This window comes from Bombina bombina, chromosome 12 (genome assembly GCF_027579735.1).
Source record: "Bombina bombina isolate aBomBom1 chromosome 12, aBomBom1.pri, whole genome shotgun sequence".
Classification (NCBI taxonomy): domain Eukaryota; kingdom Metazoa; phylum Chordata; class Amphibia; order Anura; family Bombinatoridae; genus Bombina; species Bombina bombina.
This window is the reverse complement of record NC_069510.1, coordinates 119,869,178-119,883,954: the sequence shown is the minus strand read 5'-3', so window position 1 is coordinate 119,883,954 and position 14,777 is coordinate 119,869,178. Positions and strand designations below refer to the sequence as shown.

Genomic DNA, 14,777 nt, shown 5'->3' with positions numbered 1-14,777 from the left:
GACCATACCTAGATATGCTTACTGCAGGGTGACACACACACAGCATTCTGCACAATGTGCACAGGTAAATTACACAGTACTGTACCTGACCATACCTACATATGCTTACTGCAGGGTGACACACACACACAGCATTCTGCACAATGTGCACAGGTAAATTACACAGTACTGTACCTGACCATACCTAGATATGCTTACTGCAGGGCGACACACACACACACACACACACACACACACACAGCATTCTGCACACTGGGCACAGGTAAATTACACAGTACTGTACCTGACCATACCTAGATATGCTTACTGCAGGTTGACACACACAGACACACAGCATTCTGCACACTGTGCACAGGTAAATTACTCAGTACTGTACCTGACCATACCTAGATATGCTTACTGCAGGGTGACACACACACAGCATTCTGCACACAGGGCACAGGTAAATTACACAGTACTGTACCTGACCATACCTAGATATGCTTACTGCAGGGTGACACACACACACACACACACACACACACAGCACTCTGCACACTGTGCACAGGTAAATTACACAGTACTGTACCTGACCATACCTAGATATGCTTACTGCAGGGTGACACACACACACAGCATCCTGCACACTGTGCCCAGGTAAATTACACAGTACTGTACCTGACCATACCTAGATATGCTTACTGCAGGGTGACACACACACACACACACAGCATTCTGCACACTGTGCACAGGTAAATTACACAGTACTGTACCTGACCATACCTAGATATGCTTACTGCAGGGTGACACACACACACACAGCACTCTGCACACTGGGCACAGGTAAATTACACAGTACTGTACCTGACCATACCTAGATATGCTTACTGCAGGTTGACACACACAGACACACATAGCATTCTGCACACTGTGCACAGGTAAATTACACAGTACTGTACCTGACCATACCTAGATATGCTTACTGCAGGTTGACACACACAGACACACAGCACTCTGCACACTGTGCACAGGTAAATTACACAGTACTGTACCTGACCATACCTAGATATGCTTACTGCAGGGTGACACACACACACAGCATTCTGCACACTGTGCACAGGTAAATTACACAGTACTGTACCTGACCATACCTAGATATGCTTACTGCAGGGTGACACATACACACAGCATTCTGCACACTGTGCACAAGTAAATTACACAGTACTGTACCTGACCATACCTAGATATGCTTACTGCAGGGTGACACACACACACAGCATTCTGCACACTGTGCCCAGGTAAATTACTCAGTACTGTACCTGACCATACCTAGATATGCTTACTGCAGGGTGACACACACACACAGCATTCTGCACACTGTGCACAAGTAAATTACTCAGTACTGTACCTGACCATACCTAGATATGCTTACTGCAGGGTGACATACACACAACATTCTGCACACTGTGCACAGGTAAATTACTCAGTACTGTACCTAACCATACCTAGATATGCTTACTGCAGGGTGACACACACACAGCATTCTGCACACTGTGCACAGGTAAATTACACAGTACTGTACCTGACCATACCTAGATATGCTTACTGCAGGGTGACACACACAGACACACAGCATTCTGCACACTGTGCCCAGGTAAATTACACAGTACTGTACCTAACCATACCTAGATATGCTTACTGCAGGGTGACACACACAGCATTCTGCACACTGTGCACAGGTAAATTACACAGTACTGTACCTGACCATACCTAGATATGCTTACTGCAGGGTGACACACACACACAGCATTCTGCACACTGTGCACAGGTAAATTACACAGTACTGTACCTGACCATACCTAGATATGCTTACTGCAGGGTGACACACACAGCATTCTGCACACTGTGCACAGGTAAATTACTCAGTACTGTACCTGACCATACCTAGATATGCTTACTGCAGGGTGACACACACAGCATTCTGCACACTGTGCACAGGTAAATTACACAGTACTGTACCTGACCATACCTAGATATGCTTAGTGCAGGGTGACACACACACACACACACACACAGCATTCTGCACACTGTGCACAGGTAAATTACACAGTACTGTACCTGACCATACCTAGATATGCTTACTGCAGGGTGACACACACACAGCATTCTGCACACTGTGCACAGGTAAATTACACAGTACTGTACCTGACCATACCTAGATATGCGTACTGCAGGGTGACACACACACACAGCATTCTGCACACTGTGCACAGGTAAATTACACAGTACTGTACCTGACCATACCTAGATATGCTTACTGCAGGGTGACACACACACACACATCATTCTGCACACTGTGCACAGGTAAATTACACAGTACTGTACCTGACCATACCTAGATATGCTTACTGCAGGGTGACACACACACAGCATTCTGCACACTGTGCACAGGTAAATTACTCAGTACTGTACCTGACCATACCTAGATATGCTTACTGCAGGGTGACACACACACACAGCATTCTGCACACTGTGCCCAGGTAAATTACACAGTACTGTACCTGACCATACCTAGATATGCTTACTGCAGGGTGACACACACACACACATCATTCTGCACACTGTGCACAGGTAAATTACACAGTACTGTACCTGACCATACCTAGATATGCTTACTGCAGGGTGACACACACACAGCATTCTGCACACTGTGCACAGGTAAATTACTCAGTACTGTACCTGACCATACCTAGATATGCTTACTGCAGGGTGACACACACACAGCATTCTGCACACTGTGCCCAGGTAAATTACACAGTACTGTACCTGACCATACCTAGATATACTTACTGCAGGGTGACACACACACAGCATTCTGCACACTGTGCACAGGTAAATTACACAGTACTGTACCTGACCATACCTAGATATGCTTACTGCAGGGTGACACACACAGACACACAGCATTCTGCACACTGTGCCCAGGTAAATTACACAGTACTGTACCTAACAATACCTAGATATGCTTACTGCAGGGTGACACACACACAGCATTCTGCACAATGTGCACAGGTAAATTACACAGTACTGTACCTGACCATACCTACATATGCTTACTGCAGGGTGACACACACACACAGCATTCTGCACACTGTGCACAGGTAAATTACTCAGTACTGTACCTGACCATACCTAGATATGCTTACTGCAGGGTGACACACACACACACAGCATTCTGCACACTGTGCACAGGTAAATTACACAGTACTGTACCTAACCATACCTAGATATGCTTACTGCAGCGTGAGATACACACATAGCATTCTCAATACTGTGCACAGGTAAATTACACAGTACTGTACCTAACCATACCTAGATATGCTTACTGCAGGGTGACACACACACAGCATTCTGCACACTGTGCACAGGTAAATTACTCAGTACTGTACCTGACCATACCTAGATATGCTTACTGCAGGGTGACACACACACACAGCATTCTGCACACTGTGCACAGGTAAATTACACAGTACTGTACCTGACCATACCTAGATATGCTTACTGCAGGGTGACACACACACACAGCATTCTGCACACTGTGCACAGGTAAATTACACAGTACTGTACCTAACCATACCTAGATATGCTTACTGCAGGGTGACAAACACACACAGCCTTCTGCACACTGTGCACAGGTAAATTACACAGTACTGTACCTGACCATACCTAGATATGCTTACTGCAGGGTGACACACACACAGCATTCTGCACAATGTGCACAGGTAAATTACACAGTACTGTACCTGACCATACCTACATATGCTTACTGCAGGGTGACACACACACACAGCATTCTGCACAATGTGCACAGGTAAATTACACAGTACTGTACCTGACCATACCTAGATATGCTTACTGCAGGGCGACACACACAGACACACATAGCATTCTGCACACTGTGCACAGGTAAATTACACAGTACTGTACCTGACCATACCTAGATATGCTTACTGCAGGGTGACACACACACACAGCACTCTGCACACTGGGCACAGGTAAATTACACAGTACTGTACCTGACCATACCTAGATATGCTTACTGCAGGGTGACACACACACACAGCACTCTGCACACTGTGCACAGGTAAATTACTCAGTACTGTACCTGACCATACCTAGATATGCTTACTGCAGGGTGACACACAGCATTCTGCACACTGTGCACAGGTAAATTACACAGTACTGTACCTGACCATACCTAGATATGCTTACTGCAGGGTGACACACACACACAGCATTCTGCACACTGTGCACAGGTAAATTACTCAGTACTGTACCTGACCATACCTAGATATGCTTACTGCAGGGTGACATACACACAACATTCTGCACACTGTGCACAGGTAAATTACTCAGTACTGTACCTGACCATACCTAGATATGCTTACTGCAGGGTGACATACACACAACATTCTGCACACTGTGCACAGGTAAATTACTCAGTACTGTACCTGACCATACCTAGATATGCTTACTGCAGGGTGGCACGCACATACACAGCATTCTGCACACTGTGCCCAGGTAAATTACACAGTACTGTACCTGACCATACCTAGATATGCTTACTGCAGGGTGACACACACACAGCATTCTGCACACTGTGCACAAGTAAATTACACAGTACTGTACCTGACCATACCTAGATATGCTTACTGCAGGGTGACACACACACAGCATTCTGCACACTGTGCACAGGTAAATTACACAGTACTGTACCTGACCATACCTAGATATCCTTACTGCAGGGTGACACACACACACAGCATTCTGCACACTGTGCACAGGTAAATTACACAGTACTGTACCTGACCATACCTAGATATGCTTACTGCAGGGTGACACACACACACACACACACACACACACAGCACTCTGCACACTGTGCACAGGTAAATTACACAGTACTGTACCTGACCATACCTAGATATGCTTACTGCAGGGTGACACACACACACAGCATCCTGCACACTGTGCCCAGGTAAATTACACAGTACTGTACCTGACCATACCTAGATATGCTTACTGCAGGGTGACACACACACACACACACACAGCATTCTGCACACTGTGCACAGGTAAATTACACAGTACTGTACCTGACCATACCTAGATATGCTTACTGCAGGGTGACACACACACACACAGCACTCTGCACACTGGGCACAGGTAAATTACACAGTACTGTACCTGACCATACCTAGATATGCTTACTGCAGGTTGACACACACAGACACACAGCACTCTGCACACTGTGCCCAGGTAAATTACACAGTACTGTACCTGACCATACCTAGATATACTTACTGCAGGGTGACACACACACAGCATTCTGCACACTGTGCACAGGTAAATTACACAGTACTGTACCTGACCATACCTAGATATGCTTACTGCAGGGTGACACACAGCATTCTGCACACTGTGCACAGGTAAATTACACAGTACTGTACCTGACCATACCTAGATATGCTTACTGCAGGGTGACACACACACACAGCATTCTGCACACTGTGCACAGGTAAATTACTCAGTACTGTACCTGACCATACCTAGATATGCTTACTGCAGGGTGACATACACACAACATTCTGCACACTGTGCACAGGTAAATTACTCAGTACTGTACCTGACCATACCTAGATATGCTTACTGCAGGGTGACATACACACAACATTCTGCACACTGTGCACAGGTAAATTACTCAGTACTGTACCTGACCATACCTAGATATGCTTACTGCAGGGTGGCACGCACATACACAGCATTCTGCACACTGTGCCCAGGTAAATTACACAGTACTGTACCTGACCATACCTAGATATGCTTACTGCAGGGTGACACACACACAGCATTCTGCACACTGTGCACAAGTAAATTACACAGTACTGTACCTGACCATACCTAGATATGCTTACTGCAGGGTGACACACACACAGCATTCTGCACACTGTGCACAGGTAAATTACACAGTACTGTACCTGACCATACCTAGATATCCTTACTGCAGGGTGACACACACACACAGCATTCTGCACACTGTGCACAGGTAAATTACACAGTACTGTACCTGACCATACCTAGATATGCTTACTGCAGGGTGACACACACACACACACACACACACACACACACACACAGCACTCTGCACACTGTGCACAGGTAAATTACACAGTACTGTACCTGACCATACCTAGATATGCTTACTGCAGGGTGACACACACACACAGCATCCTGCACACTGTGCCCAGGTAAATTACACAGTACTGTACCTGACCATACCTAGATATGCTTACTGCAGGGTGACACACACACACACACACAGCATTCTGCACACTGTGCACAGGTAAATTACACAGTACTGTACCTGACCATACCTAGATATGCTTACTGCAGGGTGACACACACACACACAGCACTCTGCACACTGGGCACAGGTAAATTACACAGTACTGTACCTGACCATACCTAGATATGCTTACTGCAGGTTGACACACACAGACACACATAGCATTCTGCACACTGTGCACAGGTAAATTACACAGTACTGTACCTGACCATACCTAGATATGCTTACTGCAGGTTGACACACACAGACACACAGCACTCTGCACACTGTGCACAGGTAAATTACACAGTACTGTACCTGACCATACCTAGATATGCTTACTGCAGGGTGACACACACACACAGCATTCTGCACACTGTGCACAGGTAAATTACACAGTACTGTACCTGACCATACCTAGATATGCTTACTGCAGGGTGACACATACACACAGCATTCTGCACACTGTGCACAAGTAAATTACACAGTACTGTACCTGACCATACCTAGATATGCTTACTGCAGGGTGACACACACACACACACACACACACACACACACACACACACACACACACAGCATTCTGCACACTGTGCACAGGTAAATTACACAGTACTGTACCTGACCATACCTAGATATGCTTACTGCAGGGTGACACACACACAGCATTCTGCACACTGTGCACAAGTAAATTACACAGTACTGTACCTGACCATACCTATATATGCTTACTGCAGGGTAACACACATAGCATTCTGCACACTGTGCACAGGTAAATTACACAGTACTGTACCTAACCATACCTAGATATGCTTACTGCAGGGTGACACACACACACAGCATTCTGCACACTGTGCACAGGTAAATTACTCAGTACTGTACCTGACCATACCTAGATATGCTTACTGCAGGGTGACACACACACACAGCATTCTGCACACTGTGCACAGGTAAATTACACAGTACTGTACCTAACCATACCTAGATATGCTTACTGCAGGGTGACACACACACACAGCATTCTGCACACTGTGCACAGGTAAATTACTCAGTACTGTACTGTGATTACACAGACATTGATCTGACACCAGAAAAACAATTAACAGTGCAGTCTTGTGCTTTTATTACACTCAGACCATCTCTGCTGAGAGACTGTCCCACATAGCTACTACTGCTCCTGTAAAGCACACACTGCTGCTTAGTATATAGTGTTAGGGCCAACGGCAGCATAATGCATTCAGCGCCACCACATGGAGGTTACAGGTACTGCACAGGAAGGAGATATGAAACACGTCTGACATTTACGCGTGAGCTGCCGTGTTCTCCTCTCACACGTATTTGTTTTTATTTTAGGGATTTCTTGCCCAGAGGATCTGGCATTGTGACCAGGAGACCCCTTGTCTTGCAGCTTGTAAACAGCACTACAGGTGAGCAGACAGCCTCGGTGCTACATGGGATGTGTAAGGCGGAATCACCTAGGGCTAGTGGGGCAGGTTATCATGATGGGCAGACAAGGAGCAACCAGTTGTCCATCGGGTACCATATATAACAGTACAGTACACCATGAGTCTGTTGCGTAAGTGATCAGTAGGTCAGTAGACAAGGGTTATCCGTTACCTATGTACTATGTACACAGAGGGTAGTTATATAGTATGTAATCACACATACAGAGGGTAGTTATATAGTATGTAATCACACTTACAGAGGGTAGTTATATAGTATGTAATCACACATACAGAGGGTAGTTATATAGTATGTAATAACACATACAGAGGGTAGTTATATAGTATGTAATAACACATACAGAGGGTAGTTATAAAGCATGTAATCACACATACAGAGTGTAGTTATATAATATGTAATCACACATATAGAGGGTAGTTATATAGTATGTAATCACACATATAGAGGGTAGTTATATAGTATGTAATCACACACATAAAGTGGGTAGTTATATAGTATGTAATCACACACACAGAGGGTAGTTATATAGTATGTAATAACACATACAGAGGGTAGTTATATAGCATGTAATAACACATACAGAGGGTTGTTATATAGTATGTAATCACACACATACAGAGGGTAGTTATATAGTATGTAATCACACACACAGAGGGTAGTTATATAGCATGTAATCACACATATAGAGGGTAGTTATATAGCATGTAATCACACATACAGAGTGTAGTTATATAATATGTAATCACACATATAGAGGGTAGTTATATAGTATGTAATAACACACATACAGAGGGTAGTTATATAGTATGTAATCACACACACAGAGGGTAGTTATATAGCATGTAATCACACATACAGAGGGTAATTATATAGCATGCAATCACACATACAGAGGGTAGTTATATAGTATGTAATCACACATACAGAGGGTAGTTATATAGTATGTAATCACACATACAGAGGGTAGTTATATAGTATGTAATCACACACACACAGAGGGTAGTTATATAGTATGTAATCACACACACAGAGGGTCGTTATATAGCATGTAATCACACATACAGAGGGTAGTTATATAGTATGTAATCACACATACAGAGGGTAGTTATATAGCATGTAATCACACATACAGAGGGTAGTTATATAGTATGTAATCACACTTACAGAGGGTCGTTATATAGCATGTAATCACACATACAGAGGGTAGTTATATAGTATGTAATCACACTTACAGAGGGTAGTTATATAGTATGTAATCACACACACAGAGGGTCGTTATATAGCATGTAATCACACACACAGAGGGTAGTTATATAGTATGTAATCACACACATACAGAGGGTAGTTATATAGTATGTAATCACACATATAGAGGGTAGTTATATAGTATGTAATCACACATAAAGAGTGTAGTTATATAGCATGTAATCACACATACAGAGTGTAGTTATATAGTATGTAATCACACATACAGAGGGTAGTTATATAGTATGTAATCACACATACAGAGTGTAGTTATATAGTATGTAATCACACATACAGAGGGTAGTTATATAGTATGTAATCACACATACAGAGTGTAGTTATATAGTATGTAATCACACACACAGAGGGTAGTTATATAGCATGTAATCACACATACAGAGGGTAGTTATATAGTATGTAATCACACATAAAGAGTGTAGTTACATAGTATGTAATCACACATACAGAGGGTAGTTAAATAGTATGTAATCACATTTACAGAGGGTAGTTATATAGTATGTAATCACACACACAGAGGGTAGTTATATAGTATGTAATCACACATACAGAGGGTAGTTAAATAGTATGTAATCACACTTACAGAGGGTAGTTATATAGTATGTAATCACACACACAGAGGGTAGTTATATAGTATGTAATCACACATACAGAGGGTAGTTATATAGTATGTAATCACACACACACAGAGGGTAGTTATATAGCAGGTAATCACACACACAGAGGGTAGTGTTATATAGCATGTAATCACACACACAGAGGGTAGTTATATAGTATGTAATCACACATACAGAGGGTAGTTTTATAACATGTAATCACACATACAGAGGGTAGTTATATAGCATGTAATCACACTTACAGAGGGTAGTTATATAGTATGTAATCACACATACAGAGGGTAGTTATATAGTATGTAATCACACACATACAGAGGGTAGTTATATAGCATGTAATCACACACACAAAGGGGAGTTATATAGTATGTAATCACACACACAGAGGGTAGTTATATAGCAGGTAATCACACACACACACACAGAGGGTAGTGTTATATAGCATGTAATCACACACACAGAGGGTAGTTATATAGTATGTAATCACACATACAGAGGGTAGTTATATAGCATGTAATCACACATACAGAGGGTAGTTATATAGCATGTAATCACACACACAGAGGGTATTTATATAGCATGTAATCACACACACAGAGGGTAGTTATATAGTATGTAATCACACACACACAGAGGGTAGTTATATAGTATGTAATCACACACACAGAGGGTAGTTATATAGTATGTAATCACACACACAGAGGGTAGTTATATAGTATGTAATCACACACACAGAGGGTAGTTAAATAGTATGTAATCACACACACAGAGGGTAGTTATATAGCATGTAATCACACACACAGAGGGTAGTTATATAGTATGTAATCACACACACATAGAGTGTAGTTATATAGTATGTAATCACACACACAGAGGGTAGTTATATAGTATGTAATCACACATACAGAGGGTAGTTATATAGTATGTAATCACACACACACAGAGGGTAGTTATATAGTATGTAATCACACATACAGAGGGTAGTTATATAGTATGTAATCACACACGCAGAGGGTAGTTATATAGTATGTAATCACACACACACAGAGGTAGTTATATAGTATGTAATCACACACACAGAGGGTAGTTATATAGTATGTAATCACACACACAGAGGGTAGTTATATAGTATGTAATCACACATACAGAGGGTAGTTATATAGTATGTAATCACACATACAGAGGGTAGTTATATAGTATGTAATCACACACACACAGAGGGTAGTTATATAGTATGTAATCACACATACAGAGGGTAGTTATATAGCATGTAATCACACATACAGAGGGTAGTTATATAGTATGTAATCACACACACAAAGGGGAGTTATATAGTATGTAATCACACACACAGAGGGTAGTTATATAGCAGGTAATCACACACACACAGAGGGTAGTGTTATATAGCATGTAATCACACACACAGAGGGTAGTTATATAGTATGTAATCACACATACAGAGGGTAGTTATATAGCATGTAATCACACATACAGAGGGTAGTTATATAGCATGTAATCACACACACAGAGGGTATTTATATAGCATGTAATCACACACACAGAGGGTAGTTATATAGTATGTAATCACACACACACAGAGGGTAGTTATATAGTATGTAATCACACACACAGAGGGTAGTTATATAGTATGTAATCACACATACAGAGTGTAGTTATATAGTATGTAATCACACACACAGAGGGTAGTTATATAGTATGTAATCACACACACAGAGGGTAGTTATATAGTATGTAATCACACACACAGAGGGTAGTTATATAGTATGTAATCACACACACAGAGGGTAGTTAAATAGTATGTAATCACACACACAGAGGGTAGTTATATAGCATGTAATCACACACACAGAGGGTAGTTATATAGTATGTAATCACACACACACAGAGGGTAGTTATATAGTATGTAATCACACACACAGAGGGTAGTTATATAGTATGTAATCACACATACAGAGGGTAGTTATATAGTATGTAATCACACACACACAGAGGGTAGTTATATAGTATGTAATCACACATACAGAGGGTAGTTATATAGTATGTAATCACACACGCAGAGGGTAGTTATATAGTATGTAATCACACACACACAGAGGTAGTTATATAGTATGTAATCACACACACAGAGGGTAGTTATATAGTATGTAATCACACACAGAGGGTAGTTATATAGTATGTAATCACACATACAGAGGGTAGTTATATAGTATGTAATCACACATACAGAGGGTAGTTATATAGTATGTAATCACACACACACAGAGGGTAGTTATATAGTATGTAATCACACACACAGAGGGTAGTTATATAGTATGTAATCACACATACAGAGGGTAGTTATATAGTATGTAATCACACATACAGAGGGTAGTTATATAGTATGTAATCACACATACAGAGGGTAGTTATATAGTATGTAATCACACACACACAGAGGGTAGTTATATAGTATGTAATCACACACACAGAGGGTAGTTATATAGTATGTAATCACACATACAGAGGGTAGTTATATAGTATGTAATCACACATACAGAGGGTAGTTATATAGTATGTAATCACACATACAGAGGGTAGTTATATAGCATGTAATCACACACACAGAGGGTAGTTATATAGAATGTAATCACATATACATAGGGTAGTTACTGTATTTAGTATGTAATCACACACACAGAGGGTAGTTATATAGTATGTAATCACACATACAGAGGGTAGTTATATAGCATGTAATAGTCTCTATGTGTAAAGTTGTGTTTCGGTGTATGTGTGTATATAACTCATGCATAGCTGAATATGTGTGAGTGTAAAGGTGTGTTTCAGTGTATGTGTGTGTATATAACTAATGCACAGCTGTATATGTGTGAGTGTAAAGTTGTGTTACGGTGTATGTGTGTAAATGTTGCATGCACAACTGTATATGTGTAAGTGTAAAGTTGTGTTTCGGTGTATGTGTGTATATAACTCATGCACAGCTGTATATGTGTGAGTGTAAAGTTGTGTTTCGGTGTCTGTGTGTATAATACTCATGCACAGCTGTATATGTGTGAGTGTAAAGTTGTGTTTCGGTGTATGTGTGTATATAACTCATGCACAGCGGTACATGTGTGAGTGTAAAGTTGTGTTTTGGTGTATGTGTGTATATAACTCATGCACAGCTGTATATGTGTGAGTGTAAAGTTGTGTTTCGGTGTCTGTGTGTATATAACTCATGCACAGCTGTATATGTGTGAGTGTAAAGTTGTGTTTCGGTGTATGTGTGTATATAACTCATGCACAGCTGTATATGTGTGAGTGTAAAGTTGTGTTTCGGTGTATGTGTGTATATAACTCATGCACAGCTGTATATGTGTGAGTGTAAAGTTGTGTTTCGGTGTCTGTGTGTATAATACTCATGCACAGCTGTATATGTGTGAGTGTAAAGTTGTGTTTCGGTGTATGTGTGTATATAACTCATGCACAGCGGTACATGTGTGAGTGTAAAGTTGTGTTTTGGTGTATGTGTGTAAATGTCTCATGCACAGCTGTATGTGTGTGAGTGTAAAGTTGTGTTTCAGTGTATGCGTGTATATAACTCATGCACAGCGGTACATGTGTGAGTGTAAAGTTGTGTTTCGGTGTATGCGTGTATATAACTCATGCACAGCTGTATGTGTGTGAGTGTAAAATTGTGTTTCGGTGTATGCGTGTATATAACTCATGCACAGCTGTATGTGTGTGAGTGTAAAGTTGTGTTTCAGTGTATGCGTGTATATAACTCATGCACAGCTGTACATGTGTGAGTATAAAGTTGTGTTTCGGTGTATGTGTGTAAATGTCTCATGCACAGCTGTATGTGTGTGAGTGTAAAGTTGTGTTTCGGTGTATGCGTGTATATAACTCATGCACAGCTGTATGTGTGTGAGTGTAAAGTTGTGTTTCGGTGTCTGTGTGTATAATACTCATGCACAGCTGTATGTGTGTGAGTGTAAAGTTGTGTTTCGGTGTATGCGTGTATATAACTCATGCACAGCTGTATGTGTGTGAGTGTAAAGTTGTGTTTCGGTGTATGTGTGTAAATGTCTCATGCACAGCTGTATGTGTGTGAGTGTAAAGTTGTGTTTCGGTGTCTGTGTGTATAATACTCATGCACAGCTGTATGTGTGTGAGTGTAAAGTTGTGTTTCGGTGTATGCGTGTATATAACTCATGCACAGCTGTATGTGTGTGAGTGTAAAGTTGTGTTTCAGTGTATGCGTGTATATAACTCATGCACAGCTGTACATGTGTGAGTATAAAGTTGTGTTTCGGTGTATGTGTGTAAATGTCTCATGCACAGCTGTATGTGTGTGAGTGTAAAGTTGTGTTTCGGTGTATGTGTGTATATATCTCATGCACAGCGGTACATGTGTGAGTGTAAAGTTGTGTTTCAGTGTATGCGTGTATATAACTCATGCACAGCTGTACATGTGTGAGTATAAAGTTGTGTTTCGGTGTATGTGTGTAAATGTCTCATGCACAGCTGTACATGTGTGAATGTAAAGTTGTATATTTGTGTATTGTGTATATATCTCATGTTCTGTATCAATGTATGTATCATCTTTTTATGATTGTGCTGCAGAATATGGGGAATTCCTGCACTGCAAGGGAAAGAAGTTCACAGACTTTGAGGAGATCCGTCAAGAGATTGAGGCTGAGACTGACCGGGTGACAGGGACTAACAAGGGCATCTCTGCAGTGCCAATCAACTTGCGGGTTTATTCCCCTAATGGTAAGATTTGTTTATTTTTTATTTATTTTTTTGAGGTGGGTGGTAAAATGTGTTACTTGTTTTGTTCTCACTGGGTACGTTTTAAGTTTCATTTATGTAAACAGTATTTATCATTTTAATTAGTGATTAAAATGGTGTGATACAAAGTCGGTGCGGATGTTTTGTAGAGAGGTAATGTAAATATGAAGTCTGTGCAGATGTTGTGTAGAGAGGTAATGTAGGTATGAAGTCTGTGCAGATGTTTTGTAGAGAGGTAATGTAAGTATGAAGTCTGTGCAGATGTTGTGTAGAGAGGTAATGTA

General features: G+C 41.2%; 1 protein-coding gene across 3 annotated transcripts in view; it reads left to right on the top strand.

Annotated features, from left to right (window-relative positions):
- The window catches only part of DNM1 (dynamin 1), a 318,929-nt gene that overhangs the window by 101,688 nt on the left and 202,464 nt on the right, over nt 1-14,777 (top strand). For all 3 annotated transcript variants that reach the window (XM_053695682.1, XM_053695681.1, XM_053695680.1), the window contains exons 2-3: nt 7,718-7,791; nt 14,326-14,475. In XM_053695682.1, the coding sequence (XP_053551657.1) occupies nt 7,718-7,791; nt 14,326-14,475 (224 nt within the window). The remainder of the gene's footprint in view (nt 1-7,717; nt 7,792-14,325; nt 14,476-14,777) is intronic.